This window comes from Rhinolophus hipposideros, assembly GCF_964194185.1.
Source record: "Rhinolophus hipposideros genome assembly, chromosome: X".
Classification (NCBI taxonomy): domain Eukaryota; kingdom Metazoa; phylum Chordata; class Mammalia; order Chiroptera; family Rhinolophidae; genus Rhinolophus; species Rhinolophus hipposideros.
Window position 1 is genome coordinate 98201003 of NC_138046.1, and position 22639 is coordinate 98223641.

The window sequence follows — 22639 nt, forward strand, 5'->3', positions numbered from 1 at the left end:
TTGTTGGAAGTATTTTTCTCAGTCTGGTGAGATCTGGCTTCTAGGCATATCCTGTGTTTGGCTCAAATAAATTATTCTAAAAATTCTCTACAGGTTTGGATATTCTTACATTGACATGTCCACACTACCCAAAGCAATCTACAGACTCAATGCAATCCCAATTAAAATTCCAATGACATTTTTCACAGAAATAGAACAAACAATCCTAACGTGTATGGAACCACAAAAGACTCCAAATAGTAAAAGCAATTTTGAGAAAGACTAACAAAGTTGAACATACCATGTTCCCTGATACTACAAAGCTATAGTAATCAAAACAGTATGGCAGTGGCATAAAAACAGACACATACCACAGACCAATGGAACAGATTGAGCCCAGAAATAAACCCATGCATACATGGTCAATTAGTTTACAACAAAGGAGTCAAGAATGTATAATGGGGAAAGGATGGTCTGTTCAATAACTGATGCTGGATGAACTGGATAGCAAAATGTGAAAAAACGAAACTGGATGACTATCTTACACTATCCACAAAAATCAACTCAAAACAGATTAAAAATGTGAATATAAGACCCGAAACCATAAAACTCCCGGAAGAAAACATAGGCAATAAGCTCCCTAACATGCATCTTGGCAATAGTGTTTTGGATTTGACACCAAAATCCAAGGAAACAAAAGCAAAAATAAACAAGCGGGACTACATCAAACTAAAAAGCTCTGCACAACAAAGGAAACCATCAACAAAATGAAAAGGCGACCTATTGAATGGGAGAAAATATTTGCAAATCATACAGCTGACAAAGGGTTACCATCCAAAATATATGAAGAACTCAGCTCAATAAGAAAAAGAAACAATCCAATTGAAAAGTGGGCGGAGGATATGAACAGACATTTTTCCAAAGAAGACATACTGATGGCCAACAGGTACATGGAAAGGTGCTCAGCATCACTAACCACCAGGGAAATGCAACTCAAAACCACAATGAGATACCACGTCACCCTAGTCAAAATGGCTATTATAAAAAAAAAGACAAGAAATATGAAGTGTTGGTAAGGATGGGGAGAAAAGGGAACCTTTGTGCACTGTTGGTGGGAATGAAAATTGGTGCAGCCACTATGGAAAACTGTACAAACGTTCCTCAAAAAATTAAAAATAGAACTACTATATGATCCAGCACTCCCTCTTCTGGGTATTTACCTGAAAGAAATAAAAGCAGGATCTCAAAGAGATATCTGCATTACTATGTTCATTTGCAACGTTAGTTATAACACAATAGCCCAAATATGAAAACAAGTGTCCATCAACGGATGAATGGATAAAAAAGATGTGGTGTGTATGTAGACAAAACAGTATTATTTCGCCACATGAAAGAAGAAAATCCTGACTTTTGCAACAACTTAGATGAAATTTGAAGGCATTATGCTAAGTGAAATAAACAAACAGGGAAAGACAATACTGTATTATATCACTTATATGTGGAATGTAAAAAAGCCAAACTCATAGAAACAGAGTAGAATAGTAGTTACTAGAGGCTGGGGGGTGGCGGAAATGGGGAGATGTTGGCCCAAGGGTGCAAACTTTGAGGATCTAATGTCCAGCATAGTCATGATCATTAACAATATTGTATTATATATTTGAATGTTGCTGAGAGTAAGTCTAAAATGTTCTTGCCGTCGAAAAGAAATGGTAACTATGTGAGGTGATAGAAGTTTTAGCTAATGCTTTGGTGGCAATCATATGTACGTGTATTGAATCAACATATTGCACACCTTAGAATTACACAATGAAAAAAAAATGTAGAAAAAGAAAACAGTGACCAAATGAGTTTCATTCCCCCAAAAAATTCCACGTAGGGAAATGTATTAATATAATTCAGAACGTTATTAAGGGAGAAATATATATATGATAATAGTATTTGGATTGTAGTTATTATTTTTGTAAGTATTTCTAGATTATTGTCTCCCCCCTTTACAGAACCCCTTGTTTTCTCTTTCTACTGAGTGGTTATTGGTTATCCTAGGAGGTCTGTCTATGACTTAATTATTTCTCACAGGGAGCTTCAATCTACTATTATATTCATTATCAAAAATTTGACTTCAGGGGCCGGCCTGGTGGCTCAGACAGTTGGAGCTCCGTGCTCCTAACTCCGAAGGCTGCCAGTTTGATTCCCACATGGGCCAGTGGGTTCTCAACCACAAGGTTGCCAGTTCAAGGTGCCATGTTCAATCTTCAGTCGCAGGGGGCGCTGCCCACCATCCCTTGCGGGACTCGAGGAATTTTATCTTGTTCTCTAACTGATTCCTTTTACTGCAGCCTGTTCTTATTTTTATAATCCCATCATCTCTTAAAATTCTCAGAATATGAATTTGAATTTTTTGGTAAAGTTGTTTTCTGTTTCTTGTATTTTTTTTAAATTAAATTTATTAGGGTGTCAATGGTAAAATTACACAGATTTCAGGTGTACAATTCTGTATTACATCATCTATAAATCCCATTGTGTGTTCACCACCCAGAGTCAGTTCTCCTTCCATCACCATATATTTGATCCCCCTTACCCTCATCTACCACCCCCCTACCCCCTGGTAACCACTAAACTATTATCTGTGTCTATGAGGTTTTATTTCTTCATTTGTTTGTCTTGTTCCTTTGTTGCTTTCAGTTTTATATGCCACATATGAGTGAAGTCATATGGTTCTCTACTTTTTCTGTCTAACTTATTTCACTTAGCATAATAATGTCAATCTCCATCCATGTTGTTGCCAATGTCAGTATTTCATCTTTTCTTATGGCAAAATAGTATTCCATTGTGTACATACCACATCTTCTTTATCCATTCATTTATCGAAGGACACTTTTGTTGTTTCCATGTCTTGGTCACTGTAAATAATGCTGCAATGAACAACTTTCCAGAAACAGTTCTCTTTGTTCATCATGATATTCTCTTTCACTTTACTCAAGTATTTTGCAAACCTTTGTCCATTAATATTTAGGAGTAAAGGGTGCATTTAGTCAGCCTAGATAATTAGCATGGATATGATCTACAGTTGTGATGTTCATTTCACTAATATGCGTAGGCTTCTCCTCAGAGTATGAGGGTACAGGTAGGAGTGTGTGGGGAAGGCAGAGTGTGTCAATTAGGGAGTGGTGTTCTCCTTTGGGGGTACATGGCATGGTGCTTGCAGGTAGCATAGGGATCCTCCCCATTGCCAAAACAAACATGACATTTCTGCAGTGGAAGACTAGTGTTTTCCCTTCTAGGTAGATGTGTCCTATTGTTTCCCTTTTGTGCAAGTCTACATTTGTCTCAAGATCATTTCCTGTCTTTGGACTGTAGTTTGGGAATTTAAAGGGGTCAAATAATACAAGTACTTATTGCCCTCTGTAAATAAGGGTCCGGGAAGGTCAGAGCAGGGTAGGGTAAAACAAATCTTCTGTTCACAGAATATCTCTTTAATCTCATAGTTGATCTAGGACCCTCTACAGTGCTGCAATTTTGTTGACTGTTCTTGAAGTTTCTCCAAATGTGCTGGTGTTTTCTACTGCAGGTGTTTCAAGTTCTCTGAATTAACTAATTTGATAGCATCTTGCTTTTGCTGTCTTCCAATAATTCCTTATAATTTCTGGTCTGCTAATGATATCCTTGTGTGTGTGTGTGTGTGTGTGTGTGTGTGTGTGTGTGTGTGTGTGTATAAAGTATTTTTTGTGTGTTTAGCCACTATCATAATTCAATTATCATTTTGTATTTCTAAAAATGTAAATAATTTTGTGAATACGTAATATACTCACATGGTTCAAAGCCACACAGCTCTCCTCTTTGTAGGCAACTAGTGTGGTATTACTTGTTATAATCAGGAGAAGAATGAGGAAGAAAAGGAAGAAATAATATTCAAGAGACAGAAGAGAAGAAATTTTAAAATACAGTTGACCCTGGACATCATAGGTTCGAACTATGTGGGTCTACTTATACACGGATTTTTTCCAATAAATACTGTAAATGTATTTTTCTCTTTCTTATGATTTTCTTAATAACATTTTCTCTAGCTTTATTGTAAGAATACAGTATATAATACATATAACACAAAATACGTGTTAATCGGCCGCTTATGTTATCGGTAAGGGTTGTGGCTAACAGTAGGCTGTTAGTAGTTAAGTTTTGGGGGAGTCAAAGTTTATATGGGAATTTTCGACTGCACGAGGTTTGGCACCCCTAACCCCCATGTTCGTCAAGGCTCAACAGTATATTCTTTAGAAGCACATTGTTCTCACTTGCACACAGAATATTTACCAAGATTAATAATATTCTGGGCCATAACCAAGTCTCATTACATTTCAAAGGATTCAAATCATACCAGATTAGAAAATAAAAACTATCTCAAATAAAAAATCTAACTATCTTCCTTAAGGAACTAAATAAAAAAGAGTGATATACACCCAAATCAAGCAGAAGGCAGGAAATTATAAAGGAGAATTCAGTGAAATAGAAAATAAACAAAAAAAAATAGAGAAAATAAATAAAACCAAACATAGATTCTTTGAGGTTAAAAATCAGATAACTCTCTAGACAGGCTGATCAAGAAACAAAGAGAGAAGACATAAATAACCCCTATCAATAATGAGAGAGAAGAGATTACTATAGGTTATGACAAAGGAATAATATCGCCATAACTAACTTAGACTAATTATGATTCACCTCTAGCAACCATGTGTATTACTACTGGGCATATTATTATAAAATTGGGGATCTCTTAGCAAAAAGGGAGTAAAATGGTTTTTAGATCAGTAATCAACAGTGTCTGTAACTCTTCTCTTCATTAGCAACTTAGAATACATTAATTCAAGCAATTACTTTATTTTCTCTCCAAGAATATTGGTGGTAGGGCAACCCATAATCAAACTGCAATAAGCACTGGATTTCTAGGATAATGGAAGTAATATAAGAGGTGGTAGAGTGGAGAAAGCAAACAGAATGCTGTATGCTGGAACAAAGTATCTTTCTGCAGTAAATTAAGAAATACTAAAATCCCTAGTAGATAATTACTCATCTCTGTTTTGCCTACAGTTTGCCCTGAAATTTAATATTTTAAAATAGAAAACAGCAAAGTGGAATGTAGCAGTTTTAATGAAAAACTAATATAAATTCTAAGTTTATGGGGAAGTATTATTTTTATTAGTTTATCTCATTTTAGTTTTTAGTACACACTTGGATCTTTATAATGTAATCTGTCTTTCTAAGTAATAAGAATGAATCTCTGTAAGATTGAAAAGTTTCATTATCTTTAAATAGAACTAATTCTTTATCATCTCCTCAACCTCTTCAGAGAACACAATGAAACCGTATCAGTTTATTTGGCTTAAAGACAGCTCCCTTAAAAATGATCTCTAGTGGATGGGGGGCGGGGGGTCCACACAGTGTGAGGGATATAAATGATAAACGTCTAAGTATTACTTTGTCTTGTGCACCTGAAACTAATAAAAAAATGATCTCACCATGAAACCAAATAATTTCAAAATTGTCTAAAAGTTCAGGTTGCCCCTTCTCAGGTAACAACAAGAAATCTCATCCTATCCCTATATTCCTTCCTAATTGGCCCAATTATATTGCAAGTTCTCTGAGGTTTTCTTCTCTTCAAGATATCCTGCCTTGTGCTCCAAGTGTGTCAGCTACAAGGTGTGATGCTCTTGAGTACTAGATTCAGAATTAAAATCCAGGAGTTTCAACTCTAGTCAGAAATCTGGCATATCATCGGTCTTTTTTGGCACTCACAATATTGGTCTAAAGATGGAAAGAATATTAACTGCTCTGACTGTCCCAATTGGTGTTGTTCTAAAGTGTTTTAAATAGTAAAAATAAAAATACAGCTGACAGTAGGTACCAGCCACCAGTTTTTCCATTTCAATCATATCAGAGCTTGAATAAGTATACTGTGATGTGCCTTTATTAATAGCCTAATAAGAACCAGCATAAGAAGCCTGGAGGTAAATTATTGCATAGCAAAAACCCTGGCATAACTATCACCAGTTAAATTAGAAGGGAACTGTGTTCAATGCAGAGGTAGGGGAAGGAAAACAGTGAAATAGGAGACTGGGTCCCATTTTAGGCTGCACCAATCAGTATCTTGCTATGAGAAAATGAGCAAATCGACAATTTCTGTTATTTCCTTATTTGTGAAATGAAGAGCTTGACTTATTTGGTTTTCGTGGACCGTATTAAGTTATAAAGATGATTGGAGCCTATTCCATCACTCTTTCTTCAACAATAAAATGGAAAGAAAAATCAGCTTTTAGTCTATTCATGATGAGCAATGACTTGTATCAAATATTAGATTTGGGAATGACATAATATCTTAACATTCAAATAATAATGCTATTTTAAATTATGACATTAGTGTGATCCTCTAAAGCAGGGGTGTCCAAACTTTTCTCAGCAGTTTTCACCAAGGGCCATATGCGGTAAAATACACATAGAGCCGGGCCACTCACTCGAGGTGAAGTACGTATTACCTCACCTGGTTTATTTAAGTAAACTAAATATATTTTTGGAATTTGCTGCGGGCCAATTAACAATGGATTGCGGGCCGCAGTTGGCCAGCGGGCCGCAGTTTGGACACCCCTGCTCTAAAGCATACAACTTAAGAAAAGGCAGAGCCCTCTTCGCTCTGCTGGTTGCTGTATGTGCAGTGGGAGAACAGATCCCCTATTTCAGCTTGATGGTACCCAAGACCTAGGGCGGACAATATACGGCTATCGCAAAGTTCCAATTTCCTTTGCCACTGATTTCATTGTATTTTGGAAGTGGCTAAACTGAATCTTATTTCTATGGTTACTGGTACGCCAACCATGAGAGCCATCCATGCTCAGAAGCCTTGCTCTGTGGGGACGGTGCCCTAGCACTGGGGCAAAGAACCAGTGACAGGTCCCAATACTGAAGGAATCAGCAGCAACCCACTGTAACACAAATTGATTTACAGTAGTGGTTCCACCCAGACAGGATTCTCTGAGGAGTGGGCAGGGGTGGTGACTGGTTGCTATATTTTATCAAATATGCCAGTGATTGAATAGCACACTATTTTTCTATTAAAAAAGAGGGAAAAAACATTCTTTCAGTGATTGCAAACTGCACCTCAATTTCAGAGAAGTTAAAATTGAATTAATGATCTGAGAATTAATGAAATATGGTAATATTTATTTGGTTTTGCCATCCACTTGCCTGAATACATTTATCAAAGTAGCTACTTTTTTTAGTATTCATAATTATTTATACTTTTTGGTAATTTATTTGTGTTCCTGACTAATAGTCTACAGGACTATGTACAATGATAGAAAACATTCATAAAGAAAAAAATTGGCATTTTCTGTTGGATCCTGTGTTATTTTACAACACCCCAGCCTCATGTTAAAATGGATGTTTTCTGACTTTCTTATTTTCCTTTTTTTGGAGGAAGAGGTTTAGTGTATTAGGATAAAGAATACAATTCCCTGGGTAACAGGTAAACAAACCCCTGTTCTCTGGATTCATAACTAACCTCCTCTTAGCATGCTATGGGAAACATATGACATCATCTTTCAGATGAAATAACAGATGCAGTAAACATTTCCCAAGCAAAGTTGCTGATCTAGGGTTCTATTCAAACCCCAACTTGAATATGAAGGTTTTAGTCTCCTCCGTCCCACTGACTAACTGCAGCTCACTGTTGGGTAATGCGAACCCTTTATAACAGTGATGGTACTGCCTCCGAAGTAGTCCAGCAGTCCGCAGCAGCAGCATGGCGGCCAACACGGCCACTAGGACCACTGATGCACATGCTGGCTTGGCTGCTCATACCTGCAGAGATTCAAAGTTACCATTTCAACCCCAAGACTTTGAGCTGCTGAGGGGAGCTCCAAAAAAGCCACTGGTAGGGTACCTGCAAGAAGACAACACTGCCATTTCATTCCCCGAGTTGACATCCACTTCAGCAGTGGACTGGCTGATGTGTGCCACTTCTGCCCCTGTCCCCATAGTAAGGGCAGGGGAGACATGAGGAAAAGCAATGGGGTCAGCAATGGAACAGACCCTTTCCAAGGATTAAAACAAGGAATGAGAATCTCCAATAGGTTAGATAGATACTGTGGAAAGCTTGAGCCATGTTGCTGCTACTCTGCCCCAGGGGGCTGTTTGCCAGGCAAAGGGCCCCAACAACAAGAAAGTGAGCTGTGCATAGCAGGGTAGGAGCCAGCTGGGGAAGAAGGCACAAGAGGCCAACAGAGTCATAGCTCCTATTCCTGGAACTGTGCTGTGGGGAGGCTTCTTCTAGGACCCCTTGAGGAACACGGTGCACCTCCCACTCAACTTATATGGAGGCCCACCAAAAAATTAGTGACAGTCAAGAAGGGGCCACAAATACTATTCAGTGGTAAGAAAAGATGAAATAGGACCATTTGTGACAACATGGATGGATCTTGAGATTATAATGCTAAGCGAAATAAGTCAGACAGAACAAGCAGAGAACCATATGATTTCACTGATATGTGGGATATAAACCCAAAACAACAAAAGAACAAGACAAATACTCATAGACACAGACAATAGTTTAGTGGTTACCAGAGGGTAAGGGGGGTGGGGGTGGGAGAGGAGGGTAAGGGGGATCAAATATATGGTGATGGAAGGAGAACTGACTCTGGGTGGTGAACACACCATGGGATTTATAGATGATGTAATACAGAATTGTACACCTGAAACCTATGTAACTTTACTAACAATTGTCACCCCAATAAACTTGAATTAAAAAAAAGAAGTGGCCACAGCAGTACCAGTTTAGTTAGAGACATCTATCCCCTTTCTCTTCCCTTCTCCTCAGACCTCAAGATACCGGAGGGAAGAGAAATGGGAAGAGGTAAGGGTTAAAGAGCAGATCATGCCCCTCTCCTCACTCCTTGATCTTAAGGTCAAGGACTAGCAGGAGCTGGAGGAGAGAAGGAGGAAAAGGCAAGCATGAAATAAATCCAACACTGAAGCTTTAAATGGAAGCGAGTGGATAGGACTTTCTATGCCCACAGTGCCTAGAAAGGTATGAGATCTGCCTGTCTCTAAGGAACAGAAGTTTAGACTCTTAAACTAGAGTGGCTACACAAGCCAAGGTCTTTTTTAAGCACATGACTCATCATTTATGTGACTGTAAACTCTGGGGCAATATGGCCATGGAACTTTTGGGATTCCACCAGATCCATTAGAAGAACTCATTCTTGCAAATTAATTCTAATGAGGAGCACTGATGAGTTCTGAAATTCTATATGTGTCCTCAGTGCAATTGTGGGTAAACAGCAGCATATTTAGAGGTTAAAAAGAGCATCAGTAAAACTAGACATTTCTGTCCAGAATATGCAGAGTTATATTAAAGCTATGGTGTAGATGATTATACAAGTGACCAAATATAGACCTGTCAGCCACACCAGTACCCCATCTCTGAGGGCAAGTCTGAAAAAGATCACCTGGCACTGGGAGAGGAAACCTGCTGAGGTAACTTCAGGTCAAGGTTAACAGACAGCTGGCATGGGCAGGAGAGACCCACACTGCAGCCAAATCCATTGCTTTGGGAATATACAGCCTGAAACCCTCCAAATTAAGTTACTACCATAACCTGAAAAGAGTAACTGAGCCTACATAGGACTTATAATCTACAAAAGAGCCCAATTGCCAGAGAATAAAGTTCACCATTAATTAAAAAATAACATCAACAATATAATCAATAAAAATTTACTTTAAGTGATCACATAACGGACAAAGTGATGCCTGCTGTAAATGTCAGACCTTCTTCATCTCTCCAGTAGCTCAGAATACCAACTGCACAAAATAATATACTTTGTACTGTTTAACTTAAGAGATCCCAAAGAAGTAGTGAGGAAGCCTGTGGGAGCCCCAGGAAACCACCCCCATGTGGCTGAAGGGAAACTTCATATTTGACTACAGCAGGAGGGTCTGCGATGGGTCTAGGGAAGGTGTGGGAAGATTTGGATGGACATGCATAGAGTATGGCTGGAAGGTGACCACAGTGCTTGCCCCCTATATATCTATGCCCAGACTCAACTCCCACCTGCCTTCCTTCCTGAATTCCCTCATTTCTCAAAGGGCAAAGTTCTGAATCACTGGCTCCAGTGCCATTTCTAATACCATTCCCCAGTCAAAGAAACAGGACTCTTGGAGGAAATGGCTGACCGTAGGCCTGGGGCAAGGAGAATACAAGATGAGCTGGAGCACATTATAGTAGCAAAAAGTAGGGAAGTATTGAAAAAAGAAAGAATGGGAGCATGTCAAAGGGACACAGGAGCCGGCCTGAAGGAGCTGTCAATAGCCAAAGCTGAAAACAGTTTGGACAAAAGAATAAATAATGTAGTATTGGATCACAATCCAAAGCATACGATAAATATGCAAATCCATAATGATATCAATAAAGAATAAATAAATAGGTGAGTGCCATCAATGGATCATGAGAGGTTATGTGAAATAAGAGTTTCCCTAACAATGCCGAAGAATGCTGAGTTTCTGCCTGCAAGAGAGATGAGTAATCTCCAGGAAACTAATGGCCAACTCTTGAATACGGGAGATGCTGAGCATCTCTTGGAATCACTATGTCTACCCACAAGTGACTACATGCTACCTCCGGCCATTGGCCCTGAATTCAGAGATTTCCAATGCAGTTTTTGTAACATATTCTAGTATGAAGGGGCACTGCGTATCTCTTTATTCAATTTCTCTTTCAACAATTTCTACACAAAACAAATTTAAATGGCAACACTTTGGAATGAGGGAGAGGTATGTAATCTCTGGACTTAGATCTAAAACCCTTGGATACCACTAACTCAGTTTCTAAAATGCAACCACAACTTGGGAGTAGAGCATGGAGTACACAGGGAATAGGACACAGACTTGGGGTGATGCACTCAGACAGGACAGTCATCCACACCCCTAAAAATACCACCGAATACCAGCAAATCTTTTTGAGTATTCCAAAGAAGCGGTTTTAGTTAAGACCACTTGCTTAACAATCTAACAAAATGTTATCTGTGATCACCTACATTAAAATCCCAAGACTACTCATTAAGGCAGGTTCCCTGGCCCCACGGAGATCTGTGGACCCTGGACTGTGCATTTTTAAAATAATTCTTTTGGAATAATTAAGATTTACAGAAAAGTTGCAAAGATAGTACAGAGAATTCCCTTGTAGCCCTCGCCCAGTATTTTCTAATGTTAGCATCTTACATTGGTGTGGTATAGTTATTATAATTCATGAACTAATATTGGTTCATTACTATTAGCAACAAATTTGGATTTCACTAGTTTTCCCACTAATAATCTTTTGTTCCAGAATCTAATCCACCTTGCATTTAATCATCATGTCTCTTTAGTGTCCTCTGGTCTGTGACAGTTTCTCAGCCTTTTCTTCTTTTTCATGACCTTGACAGTTTTGAGGAATCAGATAATTTGAAGAGTGTCTCTCAATTTGGATGTCTTGGGTAATTTTCTCACGATCCCACTGGAGTCATGTTATGGGTTTGGGTGGGGGGAGAAGAAAACACAGAAGCGAAGTCCCTTCTCATCACATGGTATACATGTCTGATGCTGCTGCTAACCGTAATCACCAGGGCGAGGCAATGTTTGCCCGTTTTCTCCACTGTAAGGTATTTCCTCCCACTTTCCATACTCTCTTCTTTGGAAGCAGATTATTATGTCCAAGCCACACTCATGAGAAGCAGAGAACTAAGCTCTGCCTTCTGCGAAGGGGAGTATTTACATACATAATTTGGAATTCTTGTGTAGTGTAGATTTGTGTCTCCTCATCTATTTATTTATGTATCCTTTTATTGATATCATTACAGACTTGCATATTTATCGTATGCTTTGGGTTGTGATCCAATACTACATTATTTATTCTTTTGTCCAAATTGTTTCAGCTTTGGCTACTGACAACTCCTTCACTCTGGCTCCTGTGTCCCTTTGACACGCTCCCTTTCTTTCTTTTTTTAATCCTTCCCTACTTTCTGCTACTACAATATGCTCCAGCTCATCTTGTATTCTCCTTGCCCCAGGCCTACAGTCAGCCACTTCCTCAAAGAGTCCTGCTTCTTTGACTGTGGAATGGTATTAGAAACACAGGTCTGCACATTCAGTGGGATATGTAGTTTTGGTAAGCAATCAAGCTGATTCTTATGCACTTTAGAAGTTTGAAGACAGCCATTTAGGAAAGTCAAGCAAAAATAAACTAGAAATAATTTGTGAAGAAAATTTCTGAAACAGTTGTTTTAAAAAATTACTACTATCGGGGGCTGGCCTGGTGGCTCAGGCGGTTGGAGCTCCATGCTCCTAACTCAGAAGGCTGCCGGTTCGATTCCCACATGGGCCAGTGGGCCCTCAACCACAAGGTTGCTGGTTCAACTCCTCGAGTCCTGCAAAGGATGGCGGGCAGTGCCCCCTGCAACTAAATTGAACACGGCACCTTGAGCTGAGCTGCCGCTGAGCTCCTTGATGGCAACCACAAGGTTGCCGGTTCGACTTCCACAAGGGATGGTGTACTGTGCCCCCTGCAATTAGCAATGCCAACTGGACCTGGAGCTGAGCTGTGCCCTCCATAGCTAAGACTGAAAGGACAACAACTTGAAGCTGAACGGCACCCTCCAAAACTAAGATTAAAAGGACAACAACTTGACTTGGAAATAAAGTCCTGTTCCCTTTCCCCAATAAAATCTTTAAAAAAAACTACTATAATTTTCTTCATGTTAGCTCAAGATTAAAAGTTCCAAAATGCAAAGAATCTTCATGGTCCATAGAAAGGAAAAGTGAAAACAATGGTAGAGATAAAAAATTCATCCCTAAATTAAGTGGCCCTAATTCAGCACCTAAAAACTAGAATAAAATATGTTTATTGATGGCCTTCTTTGTGCTGAGCACTAAGCTAAGTGCACACTCCCAAACCTAATGCTGTAGGTGTAATTTCTCCCCTTTAAAGGATATAGAAATTGAGGCCTACAAAGGTGAAATATTTCACGAGCAATAGTCAGTAGGTGGCAGAGCTGAGACACCAAATCAGGTACTCATATGTGATTCTCCAAGCAGAGGATTTTGCTATGACATTCTGATAATTCCTGTGTATGTGAGTCTGTGTATGTCTGCTGTGTCTACCAGATCTCAAATGTCATGAGGGAGGGTCAGCTTATTCACTGTTGTATGTCCCATGTCTGCTACACAGTAGGTACTCAGCAGATAACATCTGAACTGTGACCAAATTTCTACGTGGTGAAAATGAAAACTGCAAAGTACCATACATTTTCTCCCACTGTAGCTATAATTAGACCTGTGTTCCAAATTAGGTAAAAAATTATAAGAAAAACCCACATTACACTGAAAGCAGACTTCTAAATTCACACAGTCCAGATTTGGGGAAGATGAAAAAATGTATGAGTAAATCTGTTCTGAGTGATAAATTTTAGTAAACAAAAACATAGTTAATAAGTAGTATAAGAGGTGAAAGAAAATCCCCAAAGCCCATCATTTTCTTTACTGGCAGAATTAATCAATCATGAACTTCAAAGATGAAACTGTTGTTCGATGCTTCTGAACATAGAGCAGATCCTTCTTAACATATAACAAACACTATTCTGAAATAGTTGTGCTGACATAGATCAAGGATCAGAATGCCAATTCTATTACAATTATTAAACCAGAAGCCCTTGGGCGCATCTTATTGTAAATGGTATGGATTTAATGGGATAAACAAACTCAGATGATAGACTTTAAACCAAAGCCCAACACCAATATAATAAAAATATTTTTAAATTAAGTCCACATCTATCAGCTAACTTGTGAACAAGTTTGAAATTACTTCTTCCTATGAATTAAATGTACTTCGTTATATGTCTATTCGTTCATTCCTTCATTCATTCATCAAATATACTTATTTAACTCCTATTATGTACCAGCACTGTTTTATATGGTAAGGACCATAGCTATGAACAAAACAAACGAGAAATGGCTGCTGTCGTAGAGCTAACAGTTCTGGGGTGGGGGGAGAGCAACAATAAACAAATACAGCAAGCAGATGTCAGGTGGTGATAAGTGCTGGGAAGAAAAGGAATTCACAGAAGGGGCAAAGGTTGCAAGTTAAGGTAGGATACGTCCTCACTGAGAAAATGAACTTGATCTGAGAGTGGTGAGGGAACTCAGCTATATCCACTGGGAAGAGGAAAGAGGAAGTGTCAAAGCCACGAGGCAGGACACGTGCTGTGTGTCAGGAGCCACAAGCCATAGCAAAGTGAATAGGGGTGGAGTGTCACAGGAGATGTAGTAAAGAAGTAACTGCAGCTGTGGTGAAGTGTGGGGTGGAGAAGGATGGGGGCCGACAGTGTAGTTCCTTGTGGGTGATTCTGGGCACTTTGGCTTTTACTGAGGGAGATGGGTAGCCATTACAGAAAGGAGACTTGAAAGGATCAGTCTAGCCTGTTGTTTTGGGAATCAACTATGAGAAGGGGGCCAAGAAATCATACAGTTGGCAAAGTGATGGTGGCTGAGATGTAAAGTGGTAACAAGTAAGAGAACAGCAGGTGGCTAGATCCTCAATATATTTTCATGTTAGAACCAATAGTATTAGCAGATGGGGTGTGAGATACGAAAAAGAGAAGAGTCAGGGATGATAATAGGTTTAGGGCTTAGCAAAGACATCGATAGACGGAGGTATTACTTACTGAGATCAGAATCTGCTGTGGTAGGAGCAGATATTTTGGGAAAGGGCCCAAATTTGTCTATGTATAGTTTGAGAAGTGCATTCAATTCAAAGAGGTGATGTTGAGTAGGCAGTTAGGCATACAGGTCTGCAGTTCAGGGTAGCCCCCCCAGGATATAAATAAATTTGGGGAGTCATTAGCATTTCAAGCCCCTAGACTAGTAAAACTCACTGAGGAATGAGTATAGAGAGAACAGAGAAGAGTTTCAAGAAACGAGATGATTGTTGGAGGGGGATATGGAGTGAAGACATTTTTTTTCTAAAAGGTGTGTAGGCTAATGAGAATGAGTCTGTAGAGAGGAACAGGTGGTGCTGGAGAGCACAGAGAATTGCTTGAGCAATTGCTGAAGGAGTAGTTCTTCTGTCTGTATCAAAGATTGATGAAAGGCAGCATCCTGTCTCTGTGGGCAGGAAAGGATACAGAGAAGCACTGAGCTGCATAAAGGCCAGAGAGGTAAGCATTGAAAACATTGTTCACCTTGAGAGTCAATAATAAAACTAACTCAAACAACAAAAGAGGTCAGTACGGTAGTAAGATATACAATCAACACATAAAAGACAACGGCCTACAAAACACATACGTGACAGTGGATTAGTATTTAGAACATAAAGAACTCTCAGAACTCAATAGTAAAAAAAAAATCCCACACCATCCAATTAGAAAATAACGAAAAGAGTGGTTGCCAGAGGTGCGGAGGGGGTGGAGGTTGGCAAAATGGATGAGGGGGTCAAAAGGTACAAACTTGCAGTTATAAAATAAGTAAGTCCTGGGGATGTAATGTACAGCATGGTGGCTACACTTAACAATACTGCATTGTATATTTGAAAGTTGCTAAGAGAGTAAATCTTAAAAGTTCTTATCACAAGGAAAAAATGTAACTATGGTGATGGATGTTAACTCAACCTACTGAGGCAATCATTTTGCAATGTATACATACACTGAATCATTATGTTGTACACCTGAAGCAAATACAATGTATGGCAATTATATCTCAATTTTAAAAAAATGTGAAAGAAAGAAACTAAGCAAAAGACATGAAGGGAGATTTCACAGAAAAGAATATGTAATTGTAAAATAAGCACATGATAAGTTGTTCAACATCATTAGCCATTAAGGAACTGGAAATTAAAACCACAATATGATATTCCTACATACCTATCAGAATGACTAAAATAAAACACAGTAACACCACCAAGTACTGGCGAATATGCAGAGAAACTGGATCCCTCAAACACTGCTGGCAGGAATGTAAAATGGTAATTTGTACAATGACAAATTAGGTTGTCAGTGTCTTAAAGAACTACTCATATACTTATCATACAACCCAACCATTATATTCCTGGGGAACTTACCCCAGAAAAGTAAAAACTTATGTCGACACAATAACCTGTATACAAATATTCACAGCAACTTTATTTATAATAGCCCCAAACTGGAAAAAGCCAGATATTCCTCAACGAGTGAATGGTTCAACAAACTACTACATCCATGCCATGGAATACTACTCAGTAATAAAAAGGAATGAACTACTGATATATACAACAAGTTTGATGAATCTCAAGAACGTTATGCCGAGTGTGAAAAGCCGATATCAAAAGGTTCCATATTGTATGATTCCATTTATATAACTCTTGCAATGACAGAATTACAGAGGTGGGGAACAGATTAGTGACTACCAGAGGTCAGGGATGGTGGCAGGGGAAGGTGGGGTATGAATATTAAGAAAGCATTTTGTGGTAATGAAAGAGTTCTGCATTTTAATTGTAGTGGTAGTTACAGGAATCCACACAAGGGATAAAATGGCATAGAACGGTACACACAGATTGTACCAATGTCAGTTTCCTGGTTTTGATATTGTAGTAAAATTATATAAAATGTAACCAGTAGGGGAAACTGGGTAAAGGCTACAAGGGGCCTCTGTGCATTATCTTTGAAATCTTCTGTTAATCTATCATTATCTCAAAATAAAAAGTATGAAAACACATAATGCAACCTTGAAGGTATAACTTCGACCATAGGATTTCTTAGAACTCAAATCAAGATAAATATATAGTTCTCTAATTAAAAAAAATTCAATAGCCTAGTACGTAAGTGTTCATAGCAGCTGTATTTGTAATAGCCCCAAATTGGAAACAACCCCAATGTCCATATATATACAATGACACACTACTCAGCAATAAAAACTAATGAACTATTGGTGCATGCAATATGGATACATCTGAACAGTTTTGCTGAGTGAAAGAAGTCAGACAAAAGAGAGTGCATAATGTATGAAGTCATTTATAGAAAATGTTAGAAAATATAAACTATAGTTACAGAAATTAGATCGGTCATTGCCTAGGGTGGGGTGTTGTTTGTGGGGAGAGGTGAGAAGGAATCATATGGGTCAAGAAGGAATTTTGGGGGATGATAAATTTCTTTATTGCCTGATTGTGGTGATCGTTTCATAGGTATATATATATATATATGTGTATATATATATATATATATATATACGCATATATGTATACATATATACATATACGTATATATACATATATATACACATATGTCAAAACTTACCAAATTGTATACTTGAAATATGCATGGTTAATGGTATGTCAATTATAACTCAGTAAGATTTTTAAAAAATCAATAGTTTACACTTACACAAATAGTAACAACTTAGAATATACCACGGAAAATAACACCCCATTTATAATAGCAACAGAGCAATACCTAAGAACCAACCTAGGAAATGTACAAAACCTGGTGGTCTTTAATCTTGAGCTCTTTCCTCTTACCCCTGGGTCCTTCTCTGCCTAACCTGAAATCAAACACCCTTTCTTTAAAACTGCCTCAGGTGCCCCTGAGACGTATTTGAGGTGCCTCCAGAACTTCTGACATCCCTTGGTTAGCACCTGGTGTTATTTTCATGGGAATGGATCTTTTTTTTTTTTTATTAATTTTATTGGGGTGACAATTGTTAGTAAATTTACATAGATTTCAGGTGTACAATTCTGTATTACATCGTCTATAAATCCCATTGTGTGTTCACCACCCAGAGTCAGTTCTGGGAATGGATCTTTATGTAATGGCTACCTCTAGTAATGTAATGGACAACAGCAGAGCATTTCCACAGAATTTACACCACAGCCTTGTGTGTTTCCCATCCCTGCTCTCCTTGAATAGCATGCAGACCACAGTAAAGAGAGGTGAAGGGGACCGTTCTGACAGAGTTGGGAGGGGAGTTCAAATTTTCTTTTGTACAAGAAGCAAAACATTTTAAAACAGTGTCAGCATCTATTAGCTTCCTCCACATTTTCTATCTGATTAGGCAGAGTACAGGGATGATGTCATCTACAACTTTCCCAAACGAAGCCTCCTGTAAAACAAATGCTTCCCCTTGCTAAGATGATAAATCTCAGCTCAGCAGAGTCCTATGGAAATAGGACCCTCAAAGACAGACCAACATTTAGGGACACGAACCTAGCTCTCCTACCCACAGGGTATTCTTTGTTAGATGCCACTTTCAGAGTTCTTCACAAGGGTAATTTTTAATTGCTAACAATGCACACCATTTGAGAATGCAGATTGCAAACATACATCCAAAAGATACGCAAATCTGAAAAAATTTTTAAATTGCCAATATACTTACAGTTTTTTCATCATTTTCAAAAGCTTCTCTTGCTTCTTCAAATGTGCAGACTTCTTCTTTGCATTCACGCTCAATGTTACCCTGTCTTATTTCTTCAAAAAGTCCATTAGCTCTTCGGTAGCGTTTTAATACTGAATTGGCTTTTTCTCCTGTGAGGAAAACTAAAAGATACAACAATAAGCATAAAATTGTAATAAAAGACCATGTGGGAAATTAATATACAAGATGAAAACTGCTAGATGCTCTTTAGAAAACAAAGCCAACATCCTAAACCTCTCCAAGAAGTAACATTTAGCTCCAAACCACCACATCTGCCATCTTCCTCATCATGTGAGTGTGTCCTTTCAGTAGCGGTTGTCCTGGGCAGGGACAGTGACATAATTAACTGTTATATTCAGCCACCGATGGGTGTTTAAGTATAGTAACACTGATACCACTACTTATAGCCATTACTATAAGTGGATACCCTCAGGCACTCTGCAGTTAGAGAACAGCAAGCACATGGAAATCCGGTCTCTGCAGTATCAGTCATTGTCCCTCAAGCTAAATGCAAATAAAACTCCAATGAACCTAACAATGTAAACCCAGAGGACCTTCACTTGTATGAAAAGAAGAGGTGACAAAACAATACCAAGAAATTAAGATAAATTTGGCCATAATTCATTCCAAGGAACACTGATAATAATTTTGTTCTAAAGTCACTTAAGTTAAATATATTGTGACACTTTAATATATTCAACCCCATTTCACTGTCCTTCAGAAAAAGAAAATTCTGCATGATTTACAGAGGAATTTTATATATATATTAAAAATGCGCATTTATGATACCCAATAAAATAAATAATGCAATTGTTATATGCATAGTTATGGGGAACTATTTTCATTTTTACATACATATTCATTTCAAATTATACTTCAATTACATTTTTCTTTTATTACATTTATTGCAGTGACATTGGTTAATAAAATTATATAGGTTTCAAGTGCACAATTCTATAATACATCACCTGTACTCGTATGTTGCATTGTGTGTTCACCACCCAAAGTCAAATCTTCTGTCACCATATATTTGACCCCGTTTACCATCTTCTACCTTCCCCTTTCCCTCTTACCCTATGGTAACCACTAAACTGTTGTCTCTGTCTGAGTTTCTGTTTGTCTTGTTTGTTCACTGCTTTCAGTTTTATGAGTGAAATCATATGGTTCTCAACTTTTTCTGTCTAACTTATTTTGCCTAGCATGATAATCTCAAGATCCATGCATTTATCGCAAATGGCAGTATTTCATCATTTCTTATGGCTGAATAATATTCCATTGTGTATATGAGGTCTGACAGTTAAGTTTGCGAACTTGTTGCAATGACGTTAATAACCTTTTTTGATATCAGAGGGATTATTCATTATGAAGTTGTACCAACTGGACAAACAGTGAACCAAGTTTGCCATTTGGAAGTACTGAAAAGGCTGTGTGAAAAAGTTAGAGGACCTGAACTTTTCGCCAACAATTCACGGCTCTTGCATCACGACAATGCACCAGCTCACATGGCACTGTCTGTGAGGAAGATTTTAGCCAGTAAACAAATATCTGTATTAAAACCCTCCCTATTCACCTGATCTGGCCCCCAATGACTTCTTTCTTCACCCGAAGATAAAGGAAATATTGAAAGGAAGACATTTTGATGACATTCAGGGCATCAAGGGTAATAGGATTATGATGTATGAGGATTTCCTATGGCCATTCTATCTTTCGTTTTACGGTAGCTCGGTGTCTCCATTCTCTTTTCGCCCTTATATTTCTGTCTGTTATTTTGGTTTGAGGTATTCAATGATTTCCCCGCCCCCCTTTCCTCTTTTTTTGTTATGTGTCTCAGTTCTGGATTTGTGTGTGTGTGTGGTTACCATTTAGTTTATGCAAAAGTTTTCATATATACAGTAGTCCTTTTTCTTCAGCACGCATTTTTATCTCCATTCCCCTTTGCAAATTCAGACCTTTAACCTCCCTTTATGTTTTTGTTGTCACAAATTATCCCTATTTATGCTGTCAGTTCATTTTCAAGTTACAGTAGCTATTGCCTTCTTTTCTTTTATGTTTTTACCTCCTTTAACCTTTATGTTATATTTAAGTGTATAGTACCCTATTCTGAATAAAGGTTGCGATTTCCTGTTTCTTTCTGTCTGTTAGTCATTTACTCATAGTTCTGCATCCTTGTTTCTTTTGTTTCAGGTAGGAGAATCCCCTTCAGTATTTCCTGCAATACACACCTTGTGGTGGAAAATTCCCTCAGCTTCTGTATGTCTGGAAAGGTCTTTATTTCTCCTTTATATCTAAAGGATAACTGCTGGATATATGAGGTATGATCAAACAATATGGTGAATGCATAAAAAAAATTATTACAGTAAAAGACACATTACCATTAATCCCCCTCAAAATACTCCCCCTTGCTTCGAACACACTTATCCCATCATTATTGCCACTTTCTGAAGCAGTTCTGGAAGTCCTCTTTCGTGAGTGTCTTTAGTTGTGTTCTTGTGGCTGCCTTGATGTCCTGAATCATTTTGACTTTGGGGAAGACACAGAAGTTGCATGGTGCCAGATAGGATGAATAAGGTAGCTGAGGACACACTGTAATGTTTTTATTTGACAGAAGTTGCCATATACCAGAAGCGATGTGTGACACTGAGACTTGTCATGATGGAGGATGGTTTTATAGCACACTTTTTATTTACTTATTTATTTATTTTTTTTATGGAGTTCACAGCTCACAGAGGCCCATGCGCAGATCGAATTGGCAATCTTGGTGTTATTAGCACCATGCACTAACCAACTGAGCTAACCGGCCACCTCATACGTCACACTTTAAAACACACCATCTCTTAACTGTAGCTCACACCCGACTGACTGCACTGAACAAGCTGAAAGTTGTCACACACTGTTACTAAGGTTAGATGTGCCACTTCCCGTATTGAAGATCCCTGCCTTTCTGTTGGATGGCACTCGGCAGCAGCATTCACTGTATTTTGTGATCACAATGGAAAGGCTCCATGTCACACGTTGCTCCTGGTATGGCAATGTCTGTCTAATAAAAACATTACGGTGTGTCCTCATCCACTTTATTCCCCAGATCTGGCACCATGCGACTTCTGGCTCTTCCCCAAAGTCAGAATGACCATGAAAGGTAAATGTTTTCAATCAATACAGGATATCAAGGCAGCCACGACAGTGCAAATAAAGACACTCACGAAAGAGGACTTCCAGAACTGCTTCAGAAAGTGGCAAGAATGGGGGCGGCCTGACGTCTCAGTTGTTTGGAGTGTGAGCTCTGAACAACAGGGTTGCTGGTTCGATTCTCACATGGGCCAATGAGCTGTGCCCTCCACAACTAGATTGAAGACAACGAGCTGCTGCAGAGCTGCCAGAGGAGTGGCAGGATGGCTTAGTTGGCTAGAGCGTGAGCTCTCAACAAGGTCACTGCTTCAATTCCTGCATGCGATGGTGGGCTGCGCCCCCTGCAACCAAGATTGAATGCAGTGACTGGACTTGGAGCTGAGATGCGCCCTCCACAACTAGATTGAAGGACAACTACCGTGTTTCCCTGAAAATAAGACCTAGCCGGACAAGAGCTCTAATGCGTTTTTTGGGGCAAAAAATTAATATAAGACCCGGTCTTATATTATATTATGTTAGGTAAGACCCGGTCTTATATTATAGTAAACTAAGACTGGGTCTTATATTAATTTTTGCTCCAAAAGACGCATTAGAGCTAATGGTCTGGCTAGGTCTTATTTTTGGGGAAACACTGTACTTGGAGCTGATGGGCCCTGGAGAAACACAATGTCCCCCAATATCCCCCTCCCCCCCAAAATAAAATAATTTTTAAAAACATGGCAAGAATGATGGGACAACCGTGTTTGAAAAGAGGGGTTATACAAACAACAAATGCTGGCGCGGATGTGGAGAAAAGGGAACGCTAGTGCACTGTTGGTGGGACTGCAGATTAGTGCAGCCACTATGGAAAACAGTATGGAGGTATCTCAGGAATCTGAAAATGGAACTACCCTATGATCCAGTAATTCCACTCCTAGGCATCTACCCGGAGAAATCCAAAACTCCAATTCAGAAATCTGTATGCACTCCTATGTTTATTGCAGCACTTTACACAATAGCCAAGATATGGAAACAACCAAAATGCCCATCGGTAGATGACTGGATTAAGAAGCTGTGGTACATTTATACAATGGAGTATTACGCA

The 22639-nt window shown here is 38.7% G+C and overlaps 1 protein-coding gene across 4 annotated transcripts in view; it reads right to left on the reverse strand.

The window, feature by feature from the left end:
- PRRG1 (proline rich and Gla domain 1) overlaps window positions 1-22639 on the reverse strand; it is a 108010-nt gene that overhangs the window by 13256 nt on the left and 72115 nt on the right. For all 4 annotated transcript variants that reach the window (XM_081043384.1, XM_081043386.1, XM_081043385.1 and 1 more), the window contains one exon: window positions 18391-18551. In XM_081043384.1, the coding sequence (XP_080899510.1) occupies window positions 18391-18551 (161 nt within the window). The remainder of the gene's footprint in view (window positions 1-18390; window positions 18552-22639) is intronic.